General features: G+C 40.3%; 1 protein-coding gene across 1 annotated transcript in view; it reads left to right on the forward strand.

The window, feature by feature from the left end:
* Positions 1–12,881, forward strand: part of EDIL3 (EGF like repeats and discoidin domains 3) — a 222,075-nt gene that overhangs the window by 66,926 nt on the left and 142,268 nt on the right. Inside the window, exon 2 of the mRNA XM_083404115.1 lies at positions 6,880–7,008. Within this exon, the coding sequence (XP_083260241.1) occupies positions 6,880–7,008 (129 nt within the window). The remainder of the gene's footprint in view (positions 1–6,879; positions 7,009–12,881) is intronic.

Genomic DNA, 12,881 nt, shown 5'->3' on the forward strand with positions numbered 1-12,881 from the left:
TATGCTTTTAAAATGTGCTACAAGTGTCCTGTTATCATGCAAATCATTGTATTTATTATACTGGTTACCTGTTAGTGCACAGTAGTGTAATTACATATGGATAGGTGGGTGTAATGGGTGATATATAACAAACATTTATTTTCTTGTAAAATAATATGCATGAGTAGTTAGTGTTTATATTGATGGTGATGTAGTTGCTAGATGGCTATCCATTGTTAAGCTGATTGCTTGCTAATAGGGATGATCAGTTGATGTTTCCTCAATGGAAGCTAATGAGGGGAGATGTTTTACTAAATGGGTAATTTACCTGCAGGAATCAGGTTTGAGACCAGTGCTTTGCAAAGGCGGAGGGGGGTGAGGAAGCTAGAGAATGCTGTTGTAGTTTGGAGACAAATACACTGTGAGTCCAGTTGGGCTGAGATTAGGCTGGGGAATTGCAAAGGTTTATGCTGCTGATTTGGGTAACCTGAAGCAGGGTTAGAGGTTATGTTGCTTAATGCAGGCTTCTATTAGCTTTGCTTGTAAATCAAACACATGTGTACAAGATGACATAAGTCTCCTGTAACTTCTTATGTAGGGGAAACTAAACCCTGTAGTCTTACCAGTGGTCTTCTTGCCACCTACTGTAAATCACAATGCTTAAGGAGGACAGTGTGATATATTTTTTCCTTGGAGGGAAATGGGAGCTGGTGTATGAACAGCATTCCTGAAAAAAGAAGTCAGAGCATTGCAACAATGATTGGCAGAAGAAATCACAGCAACCTTGAATGGAATGGAAATGGAATGTCATGGGAATAGTGTCATGTTTGAACAGCAGCTAAAAGGTGTTGAAGTTCACTCTGAGGCCCAACTGTGGAGACCCGCTTCATGCCCCCACCCATGTAGTCAGTGAGTGGCCGGCAAGCTTGAACTGTGGAGTATTGCAGCCAGGGACTGAGACTCTTGACTTGTCTATCCAAAAGCCTGTCAGCAGTGGTGAAACGAAAAGGTGGAGGAAACAGACCCATGAATTAGAAAAGCCACAGGGAAAGGAAACTGCAAGAGGTGAAGCAAGGAGAAATGTAGCCCACAGCCAAAAAGACAGGACCAAGTGTAGTATGAAACTATAGGGAAGGAAGGCCTTTATAGACTTTTTAAAAAGTCCTCCAGTTATTCCCTATGAATACCTTAGAGCAGGGAAATCAGGCTCCTACAATCCAGGAGCCCATAAGTTATGGAGAGTGGGAAAACTGGCTACATCTGTTTGTAATCATACATATGTATAAATTATTGGGAGACGAGAATCTACTGGCAGCAGGCTTGAATGGGTTAGCACTGGTGGTCTGGCAGCAAGGTTTTGGAACTACAGTTTGGTCCAGGGCATGATTAAGATTGGGCTAGGAACTAATCCAGGAAAGGCAAAGCAAGGCAAATAAAGGACAATTTGCAGAACTGGCAGTCATCCTGAACTGAACAACATCGATGCTCCTGCATAATTTACCTCCCGATTACAGGCAAAGTTTCTGAGACTTGCAAAAAGCTTTTGATATGCAGTTTGAACCTGTGCAGAGCAGGAACTTGGGCCCTCTGCATAACTGTGGGCAAATATCCTGCAATCCTATACCCACTTACCTGAGAGTAAGCACCATTGAACTCATCAGGATTTTACTTTTGAGCAGACATGCTGGAGATTGTGTTAAAAGAGGTTTGTGGGTACAGTACACCAAGATGCATGCAGTGTGTGCCAGGAAGAGAGCCTAGCTCCTTAAATAGAAGTAATTTGATTGGAGCAACACATGCAGTCATCAAGGAAACAAATGTGTACCTGATCCTGTGACAGTGCTGTTTTGTTCATGTTAGCATTACCACTTTCTTTTGTTATGGTTTTTAATGCTTTGAATAAGCATACTATACTTGGTTGGCCAGGTGAAAGGGGAAACTGGGCTCCTGCACTTTTAATAGAGTAGAAATAAACAAATGCTTTGAATATATATATATATATATATATATATATAAGTAAAATATAGATGTATAAAAGACAGAACTACAGCTGGTATAGCTTGCATGACTATATTTTCCCAATGCTGTTAAAAAGCTCCAAGGGCACAATGGTGAGCAACTTGGCCCTACTTTTATGCCTCCTATGTACTCCCAAACTCTGAACCTTCCTTGAGAAGTAGAAGGCTTTCTATGGTCAGACCTCAGGTTTGGAACCTAACATATCTCCTCCTTTCTGACAATTCCCTCCAGGTGCAGGAGATGCAGGTCCCTGTTGTGGAGGGGGTTCAGTGATGGATGTAATGAGGGTATGTACTCTGAGAGCATAGGCTGCAAACCTCCTGACTCCAGGATCCCTGGTGCAAGAGTAGAGATGTCAGAGAATTCTGCTGTAAGCTCAGATATGGAAATTTTGTGTAATTGCTCAGTGTTCAGGAACGGAATTCCTTGAAGCAAATGCAATCCACATTTGTTCACAGAAGGTTTTTCTTTTTTAAGTCCACAGATTATAAGTAATTAATGTCATTTTTTTGACATTTCACTTTGATATTTCATAACACTGTTATCAAGAAGCTCGCTAGAGGTTTGGAACCCTCCAGGGAGATGGCTAACTGATGGGTTGTTAGCTGCTTGATTTACTTTGAAAAAGAACACACAGGGAAGTGAATATCACAAGGTATTTGTTTCTGGATAATAGAGGGGCTGTTAAGGTGTTAGAAAGTCATTGATGTGTGTGTATATATAGGTGCCTCTTTGCTTTGCTGTTTGTTGCCAAAGGCAGCACATATGCACTAAAACTACAATCCTAACTGGCTACTCAGAAGTAAATCACATTGACTTCAACAATGCTTACTCCAGGTAAACGGGGTTAGGATTTCATCTTAATCTGCTTTTTATTGTTAATTTTAGGGGGGAAATGGAATTCATCACTCATTTACGAAAGAATCATGCAATCTTTGGGTTAGCAAAGAAGTAGATTATGAAATCTTTTAGAGAGATTCAGTTCACTTGCAGCATTTGCTGAGTTGGGAGCCAAACCACATGGCTCCTTCTTCACTTGCTCCAGGAAGTACAAAGAGCAAAAAAAAAAAAAAAAAGACTGAGAGGGTGGGGAGCAGAGGCTGCTGAGAGCATGCTAGGCCACACCCACTCTGGTAATTTGAGCTCAGGACTCAGGATAACCCTTTCATGCATGCAAGTGTCAGTAACTGTATACATAAGAAGAAGCAGAAGAAGATTTATACCCCACCCATCTGGCTGGGCCTCCCCAGCCACTCTGGGTGGCTCCCAACAGAATTAAAAGCACAATAAAATATCAAACATTAACAACTTCCCTAAACAGGGAATAATGCAACAGAGCCAGCCTCCTGACTGTGACGTCACTGTTGTTTGCTGAGTAACTATCCTTTGTTAAGCTGACTGCTTGCTAATAGTCAGATTTGTTTGTCTTAGTGCTGTGCTGAAACCTGCCCTCCAGTTTGTTTTCTTTCAGTGTGAAAGAGGCTTCCATTTTTCTACCTCCTTCTCAAGGTACTTAGGATTTGGTGGGTAGGATTTGGATGCAGTTTCTCATTAATTGATGGAAAATGGTGGGTTGTGTTTTTTTTTTTTTGTTTTTTTTTTGCAGAGCACTAGTTTAGCTGATATTTCCACACTGGGAGTGAATTCAGGGGTGAAATTTTAGGACAATGAGCTGCAGTTTTTATCTTTGGAGAAAATAAAGCAATTGGGGATTTGAATCTGGACAGAGAAAGAGAGAGGCTGATAGCCAGATAGGAAGCAGCCTGCCTTGGAGGCTGTAGGAATCCACACTAGTGCTTTGGGAATCAACCATTTTGCTGCTTCCTGTGGGAGTAATTTTGCTTTTACTGTGCTTTGCTTGTGTATGTTTGTAAATAAAACATATTACATCATAAGCCTCTGGTGCTTTCTCATCCAGAGGAAACTACATAATTCTGGACCTCTCAGCACTTAAGTAGGTAAGAAACTCTATTCCTAATAAGAGGAAGTGAATTTTTAAAATAGAAAATTAGACACATGCATGCACGAAGAAAGGGAATTCAGCTGGTAAAATGCATGAGCTAGTCTCAAACATTTTTGATATTATAAAACAAGACTATGAAAGTAGGATAGAGAAGCACATTTGAAATTTGCAACTCGACATGCAATTTAAAATCAGAGTGACATCTGACATCAAAGTGCTTAATCAAACTCCCGTGAAGTCAAAGTGATGCTATTCAGATAGATGCTTTCCTGGTAATATGAAGCTCTGCATGACAGCTGTCCAATTTGAAATGCTTTTACCGAGATCCTGCCAAAATTGTATGTCATATTCAGGACACAAAGTTTTCTTTGCAAAGCAAAATTAATTTATTTAAAAATCCCACCAGTGAGGATGACAGGTGCATCAATTTGTGTTTCTCACCCCCCACTCAAAAAAATAAAAATACTTATTTAAATATCAGTCATCAGGCTCTGCTTTATCACAAGTAGCAGAATTTTTCACACACTAAAACCTTTGGCTTGAATTTTTTGGGGGGTGGGGGCTTTCAGAAGAAGAAAGCTCTATAATTGTAAAAAAAAAAATAACAGGAAAGTCACTCTGCATTTTCTATGCCATATAGCAAGTGTTCAGTTTGGGTAGAACTTCCACAGAGAAGGGAGTAATCTAAGTGTTCCAATTTTTGAGATACTGATCACTGAGTAGACATATTTTTTTTCCATTCCGGCACTTTCATAAGACAACTGAAGAATATTCAGCATTGTAGGGGCTGCTTGGTGGCATGTCAGGCCACTGGTTCTGCAAGACTATTAATCTGCTGTGCTGGCTGAAGGTGATGGGGGCTGTAAACCAGAACATAGCTAGGGAGCACCAGGAAAGGCTGCTCTAAGATTTCATCAGCTACCTTTCTAGCCTTTTCACCTGAGAAATTTAAAATCAAAAGCCGGATTTAACTTGGAGTCCTTTCAGTTAAAGGTGTGTGTGCTTCCATTGGGCTGGATGGTTCAGAGCAGTTTGGCAACCTCCCAACAAATAAGTTCATCATAAATTGTAAAGTTTATGTTGTAAACTGCCCTGTGATGTTCAGGTGAAGGGTGGTGTATAAAATTAAAAATTAATTAATTGTAATGGTCAGTAGGCCAACAATTGACATACTAAAATCAGACTTTTCTAGATATTTGTATATAATAATCTTCTGAGCAAATCAATTATAGAATTCTTTCCCACTAGAGATCTGATTGTGTTCTCCTCCCTGGTTTTCTTTAAGTTAAAAACTAGACATTGAAATATAGTTTTTTTGAGCCATTTATTGCTGCTTCTGCACTACATTTTCATTATTTATTGTATTTTATAGCATATTGGCTTTATTATTCTACATAGTTTTATTTGTGTGATTATTGTTAGATGTCCTGGGCTTCTACAGAAGGAGGAGGGTGGAATATAATACCAATACATGATAACATGCAGAACTTAAAAATCAGGGAAAATTATACTTGTATGTGTTTTTATACTTGTATTTTTATATATTTGCTCCTGTTTTGCTCTTTTATCAACAATCAGAAAATGAATTCAAATATGCAAATTAGATAAAGGAACTATTGGGAGGAGTGAGGTAGGGGGATTATTGGTTTGTCGCCCCCCCTTTTTCTTGTGTATTTTGTGTTTTTAGCTTGTATTTATATGTTGTCAATGACCCTGAAATCTATGGATTTAGAGCAGTATACAAATTCAATGAATGAATGAAAGAATGAATGAACATTGTAGCTAAAGCATAAAGGGACAACTCTTCCCAAAGGAGTTGGAGTCAAAGGAGCATCCTCTGGCAGGAGGTGCCTCTAGATCCAACTCTATAATTCTAAGGTACAATAATACAACTCTGAAGAGCATGAAATTGTAGAATTAAAAAAGACTGGGCATTGCAGTATTTGTGTGTGTCTTTAAGGGGAGTGCTCTTGACATGTTCACACACACACACACACACACACACACACATCCTTTATATCTGGCAAGGTGTCTGTGAATTTTATTCGGGAACACATTATTTAAGTACACAAAGAAAGTGGGAATCCATCCTAATGGTGTATAGGTATTGGGGAAGGTCTTGGGAGGGGATGGTTGTTAAGTTGTAGAAAAATCCAAAGGAGATTGCTATTCTTTGCTAACAAGTATCCCAAACACATTTGGAAGGAAGCTCACAGAAATAATATCAGGATTTCCTTCCCTCAACCCCATCCACAAACACATATTTAGAACAGTGCATCTGGATATCGCCTTTTTTTTTTTTTTTTTTGCTTTAGGTCTGCATAAAATGCTATTATGATGCTTTGTTGTTGCACAAACTTTCTTTGGGAATCCATATTTCTATTGCTTTGGGAATCTATACCTTGGATCATGTTGTCTCTTGTTGTTGAAGAACAATCTTCTACCTGTTCTTACCCTAAACCAGGTGCCTCCATGTGTTTTTCTCTACAACTGCAGTTACTCCTGGTTATTGGCCACACTGGCTAGAGCTGATAAGAACTAATGTCCTGCATAACCTGAGGTCACCAGAACAGACAAGGCTTGAAGGGATTCTAAGTTTTAGCACTAGTTTCCAATAACTGGTTATTGGTTAATGTTGCAGAGATGAAAACACATCCATTTGCTTCCACACCTTAAAAATTGTTTCCACAAGAATACAACTCTTTATGTCATGATAATTGAAGGGAGCATCACTTTTTATGAAGGTTGTTCCCGTAAAAGTCCTAACAGAAACCGATCAAGTTCGTTAGATAATTTGTTGCTAGGAAATACTGTATCTGCTCTTAACTATCAATAAACTATATTTTCACCAGCATTCATCATGATTTTGAAACCTATATATTTAAAAGATTGTGATAAATCCTTTCTTTGATTCACAGGGGATATATGCGACTCCAACCCCTGCGAAAATGGAGGCATCTGCTTGTCTGGATTGGATGACAACTTCTACTCTTGCGAGTGTCCTGATGGCTTCACAGATCCCAACTGTTCTAGTGTTGTGGAGGTTGGTAAGTGCAAACTAAACAAAAAAAAAGCAATAATTTCTGAAGTGCCCAGTTCATTTCTCGATCTTTAAATGTGTCACATGCATTTTTGCAGTGCTCAGGCCATTATTTTGTTCACTACTAATTTCTGGGTCTTAGTCTTTCAACACCGGACCCCTCATCTTACACATCTGTAAGAATCTATTCTGGTGGATGGAGATGTGATACTAATTACCTCATTCACTTGGTATTATGACTTATCTGCAATTACTCAGTATAGCCGTCTGGAAAAAGAGTGAAATAATCTTTGTGTGATAGCTCCTCTGCCCTAGGGATATAATATATTGCATGGCTGGCCATGCAAATCACATATGTTGCATGTTGGATTTCTGTGATCATGACTACCAGAAATCACCATTACCTATATTGAGAATCTCAGTATCATGCAGGAAACAGACCTGGCAAGGTTTGCTACAATTTATACCAGCAGCATAGAGAAACAATCACATGGAGACTGTTTCTACGGCACTCTATGTATGTGTCATAGTGTGCAAAGAGGCCTTTAGAAACTGTTGATGCCAGACCAATAGACCCAAATGAACGGTTTGATAGCAGAGATAACAGCTCAGAAATAAGAATGGGTTAAACAAAGTACAGGTAGAGTATTAGCATTTCAAAGATGTTGGATGATTTTGTGGACGGCATATAGCAGTTATCAGGAGGCCGCAGGCGGCATCACATTACTGGAATTATTTTAAAGCCACTTCCTATCTATGTCTAGTGAGTGGAAAGAAGCTTTTATGGAATAACAAAACTAATGCAGTTGGTTTGTGAGGCAAATGAAGCATTGCAACCCAGTCAGAGTAGGAGAGAAATAGAGGCCAAGGGAAATGAAAGCTTTGAAGTTTGGTTAAACTTGGCAAAGACAGTTCCATGCTGCTCATAATATTTCAGTGCTTTTCAGGTAAAGTCTCTCAGCTAATGGGGGGGGGGGAGAGACTTGCAAAGTCAGCCTGGGATAAGTCAAACCTCTTGCTTTCCCTTTCATGAATCATCTGTAGTAATGAAAGTTCAACAGGCTAGAGGAAACCCACAGAGAAATTCCCATTGCATTATGCCCCTACGGTAGCAGAATCAGTGCATAGTGAATGTGTTTCTCATAGAAGGCATATGTGTAATATGCAGCATGACAGGGGTAGCCAGAATGGTGCCCTCCATATTATTTTTGGTTGTTACTCCCATCACATCTGACCATTACCTTGCTGACTATGGCTGATGTGGGTTGGAGGCCATCAACATTTGGAGGAGACCACATTGACTACCACTTATAAAATTATACTACAGTGGTACCTCGGGTTACAGACGCTTCAGGTTACAGACTCAGAAATAGTACCTCGGGTTAAGAACTTTGCTTCAGGATGAGAACAGAAATCCTGCTCCGGTGACGCAGCAGCAGCAGGAGGCCCTATTAGCTAAAGTGGTGCTTCAGGTTAAGAACAGTTTCAGGTTAAGAATGGACCTCCAGAACGAATTAAGTACTTAACCTGAGGTACCACTGTATATGATATGTGACTTATTTTCCCTAATTCCTGGATAGCACAAATAGGGAATCACCTTTGTAAAGAATGTAACTCAAGCCTATGTGTAAACATGTCCTTGCATAAATGGATATTCAAGTTTCTTTACCTTCACCTCTCCTTATTGTTCCTGTTCCTGTTCTTCCCCTTCCTCTTTCAATGCATGTGTGACTGAATGGCTACCGCAGTCCGGTGGATTATCTTCTGTTGGGATGGGTGAAGGGGCAGGAAGGAGGGAGTCCTGTTGAGCTTGCTACTGAAAAACCCATCCAACTTTAAATAAAGATAGGCTTCTCAGAAACCTCACAGTTTACATACAAGATGCAAGGTAGCAGCCCACTACAATGAGCCGATGACAGGAGCTTATTTTGCCAATGAAAGTGATTATGATCTAATATAAAAGCAAAATGAGCACATTTCAGTAGCACCCGCCAACTTGCCAGTGTCAGCTGTCAGGATGATTGTTGGCATCCTTTCATTCTTCAGCAAGAGTCAGCGAGTAACCAGTACAGTTTCGGAGCCTTCTGCTGCTTGCCTTATTTTTAGCTTCCTTTTGCTGAAAAACCTCACCTTTTATTCTCTGGCCTATTCATGACCTTGTCCTTCACCCTTTCCTGGCCCTTCTATTTCAGTCAGGTTCTTGTTTCTAAAATCCCTTGCAGCATTTTCTGACCTGTAATCTTTTATGACCACAACTAGTTTAGTTGGAGGGTCAGCTTGTGAAGTAGGAGGCCCAGCCCTGAACCACAACCTTTCCATCATCTTCACTCCAACCCATAATATTTATATATTATTTAATATGCAAAATCTCTAAGCAGTTTACACAAAATACAGCAAGATACATTTAAAACCAAAAATACAGTGAGTAAATCAGTAAAAACAGAGGCCACCAATAAAACATTCAGTTAAATATCAGTTAATAAAACTGCATCATCATTCTATGCCCTACTAAAGAACCCTATTATTTTGATAAGGTGTCAGCAAAAACTGCAAGGTTTTTAGCGGGGGCAATTAGAATATGATCTATTATTTGATTAGTGATGCAAACCTCCAAAATGTATTTTGTATAGTTAAGTTTTTATCTATATCTTCAGTACATTTTATTTTATTGCTATGGCTAGTTGCTGATGCAAATAAAGATTCTTCAGCTCCATTCTTTTGCAACCGAATTGGCAGCAGCAAACCTTGGAACCAGATTTGGCTCAATGAGTGGTCTTTCATTTAATTGTTAAAAAACATTCCTATGCTGTCTCTACATCATAAAATGTCCAGATGGGTAGCAGTAAAATATAATCAGTAGTATAATCCAGTACAAAAAAAACACATGGCCAATAAATCATTTAAAATTAGGGATGGGCAGTAAAAATGTTGTTTGCACTGGAAATAAATTGGGGGCCCTTCAGTGGCCCAGTCAAACATCACACACATACACACCAATTGTGTGGGCCTCAATCCAACCACCAGCCTGATTCTACTTCTCATTTTCCAGACAGTGTCTGGGCTGAACAATGAGGGTAGAGCCACTCTCAGGTTTACAGGGCTGAAGCCTAAAAGGGCTTTAAAGGTTAACACCAACACTTTGAACTGTGCTCAGAAATGCACTGGGAGCCAATGTAGATATTTTAGGACTGGTGTTATGTGGTCCTGGTGGCTGCTTCCAGTCTGCAGTCTCTCAGTTGCATTCTGGATCAATTGTAGTTTCCAAGTCTACTTCAGTCGTAGCCCCACACAGAGCACACTGCAGCCCCAAATGCATTTACTGGAGTTAAATGTGCATAAAAATGCCCTGTGGAATCCCCACCCAGCATGTGTCATGAAGAATAGTGGAAAAGATGGACAAAGGACACAGCTCTGTTGGATCACAGCTCTTTATTGCAGCAGTTAGAACTGCTCCTGGAATCAGACTGACTGCAGCCTAGCTGGCTGCTTTATATAATACTAAGTAACTTGAAACACTAAGAACTCACAACTAGCTAACCAATCAGGAATGACAGTTTTCAATCCTTCATTTACATACTGGTGGCCCTGAGTGAGAACTGCAACTTAATCTTAGTACATAACATGTCAAAGAGTTAAAACAACTATTCAATTTTCATAGACATCTGAAGGCAGCTGTGTTTTGGGAAACTTTTGTGTTTGTTGTTGCTGTTCCTATTTTTTGTTGGAAGCCACCCAGAGTGACCCAGAGTAGTCAAATAGGTGGGGTATAAGAATTATTTATTTATTTATTTATTTCCACATTGCACTGGCAAATTATATTACAAAAAGCTGAAAAAGTGGAAATTCCAAAGGATGTCTCTGTTTAGGAAAGTCTGAATTAGGCAGGTTCATAAATGTGAAATGAATCTAATCGCCACCCCCATCTCTAGGCACAAACCAACCATCATAGTAAAAACATAGAAGCCACGGTCCCAAAAACTCACCCATAAATAATGTTTTATGTTCGGTAGGCTGGGCCCTTAATCGAGTTTTAATTTGTGTTTTAATTGTGTTTCAGTTATATAATTAATTTGTTATAGACTTTTATTGTTCTGTCTTGCAGTTTAATGTGTTTTTGTGGTTTGTGGGTTTGTTTGTCTCAGAGAACTTTTGTTATGGGGCAGAGATTTAAAGACAGAAAACAAACAAACAAAACGGCTATGTAATTTCTCTGAAGAGCATAACTTGAATTAGACAGTGGAGCTATTTCAAGCTGCAGAATTTTCTGTTTAAGCCTTGTTCTGGGCCAAATTAGGCTCTGGAACCCCATTGCCCAGTGGTGTGTGGGTCAATGAGGGGCAAATGGGTGCAGCATTCTGTTGATGTCATGATCTCCATGTGGGCCTATGCTAGAAAACTCCTATGGGTCACCATGGGATGAGGAATATGTAGAAACCTTTTTAAACTCCTCTGAGTTTGGGGCCATTTCACCCTGTGAGCTTCAAGTTACAGAAGTGAGATACCAACTAAACATCAGGAATAACTTTCCGACAGTAAGAGCTGTTTGACAGTGGAATGGTCTCTCTTTTGGAGGTTGTGGACTCTCCTTCCTTGGAGGTTTGTAAGCAGAGGTTGAATGGCCATAAGCCTTGGATGCTTTAGTTGAGATTCTTGCATTGCAGGGGGTTAGACTAGATGACACTTGGAGTCCCTTCCAGCACTACATTTCTATGATTCTATAATTCTGTGATTCTATGGCACTTGTAGAAGTGCAAGTTCTGCAGACCAAAGTGGTCAAGCAGTCAAGTATGACATAAGATGATCCTTCAAGTTAACTGGTCCCAAGCGGGTAAGAACTTTATATACGAGTAGCAACATCTTCAACTTGTCCCTGTAACAAATCAAGAGTCAGTGCAGATCCTTGAACAGAGGTGTAATATGAACTGTTATGCTGCATCTCAGTTCAGTATAATATATAGCCATAATAAAAGTGTCTGGTAAAACGTTTCTTGCACAGACTTCAAAATCACTTGCTGAAAGTACAGCGAGTTGCTTGTAACTCTTCCCAAAAGGAACTTGAAATGGATAAGCTTTGGAAGGATAACAGACCACAAATGACTTCACATGTGAACAGGTAGCGAAGTAGTAGTTGGTGAGGTGTTGATGTGCTTAGTAAAGGTAAAGGGACCCCTGACCATTAGGTCCAGTCATGGCCGACTTTGGGGTTGAGGCGCTCATCTCGCTTTATTGGCTGAGGGAGCCGGCGTACAGCTTCCGGGTCATGTGGCCAGCATGACTAAGCCGCTTCTTGTGAACCAGAGCAGCGCACAGAAACGCTGTTTACCTTCCCGCCAGAGTGGTACCTATTTATCTACTTGCACTTTGATGTGCTTTGGAACTGCTAGGTTGGCAGGAGCAGGGACTGAGCAACGGGAGCTCACCGGGTCGCAGAGATTTGAACTGCTGACCTTCTGATCGGCAAGTCCTAGGCTCTGTGGTTTAACCCACAGCGCCACCTGCGTCCCATTGATGTGCTTACACAGAGCTATATTTAACTAATTTTTTGTGCTATTGAAAACCAGCACAAGGATTCCTGCTACCTCAGTGCGACTTTCCCCCATCTCATCTCCCCATTGGTGCCCCTATGCCCTCTCCAAACCTGCTTCAGAGGCTTGGGAAAATTCCCAGAACACTGTGTTAGGGCAGGGTGGAGGCAAGTGGAGATCGTTCTGTCTGGCAAGCAGAAATGCTTTCACTGATACAACAGTCCTGCTTAGTGCTGCATTGAATACAACTCTTTTTATTTAAGGTGCTTACATACCACCACTAATAGTAACATTTCTAAGCAGTGTGCATGAAATTGCAAAAAATACAAACTACAGGGGGTGGGGTTGGGGACCC

This window comes from Podarcis tiliguerta (assembly GCF_965153285.1).
Source record: "Podarcis tiliguerta genome assembly, chromosome: 11".
NCBI classification, from domain to species: Eukaryota; Metazoa; Chordata; class Lepidosauria; order Squamata; family Lacertidae; genus Podarcis; species Podarcis tiliguerta.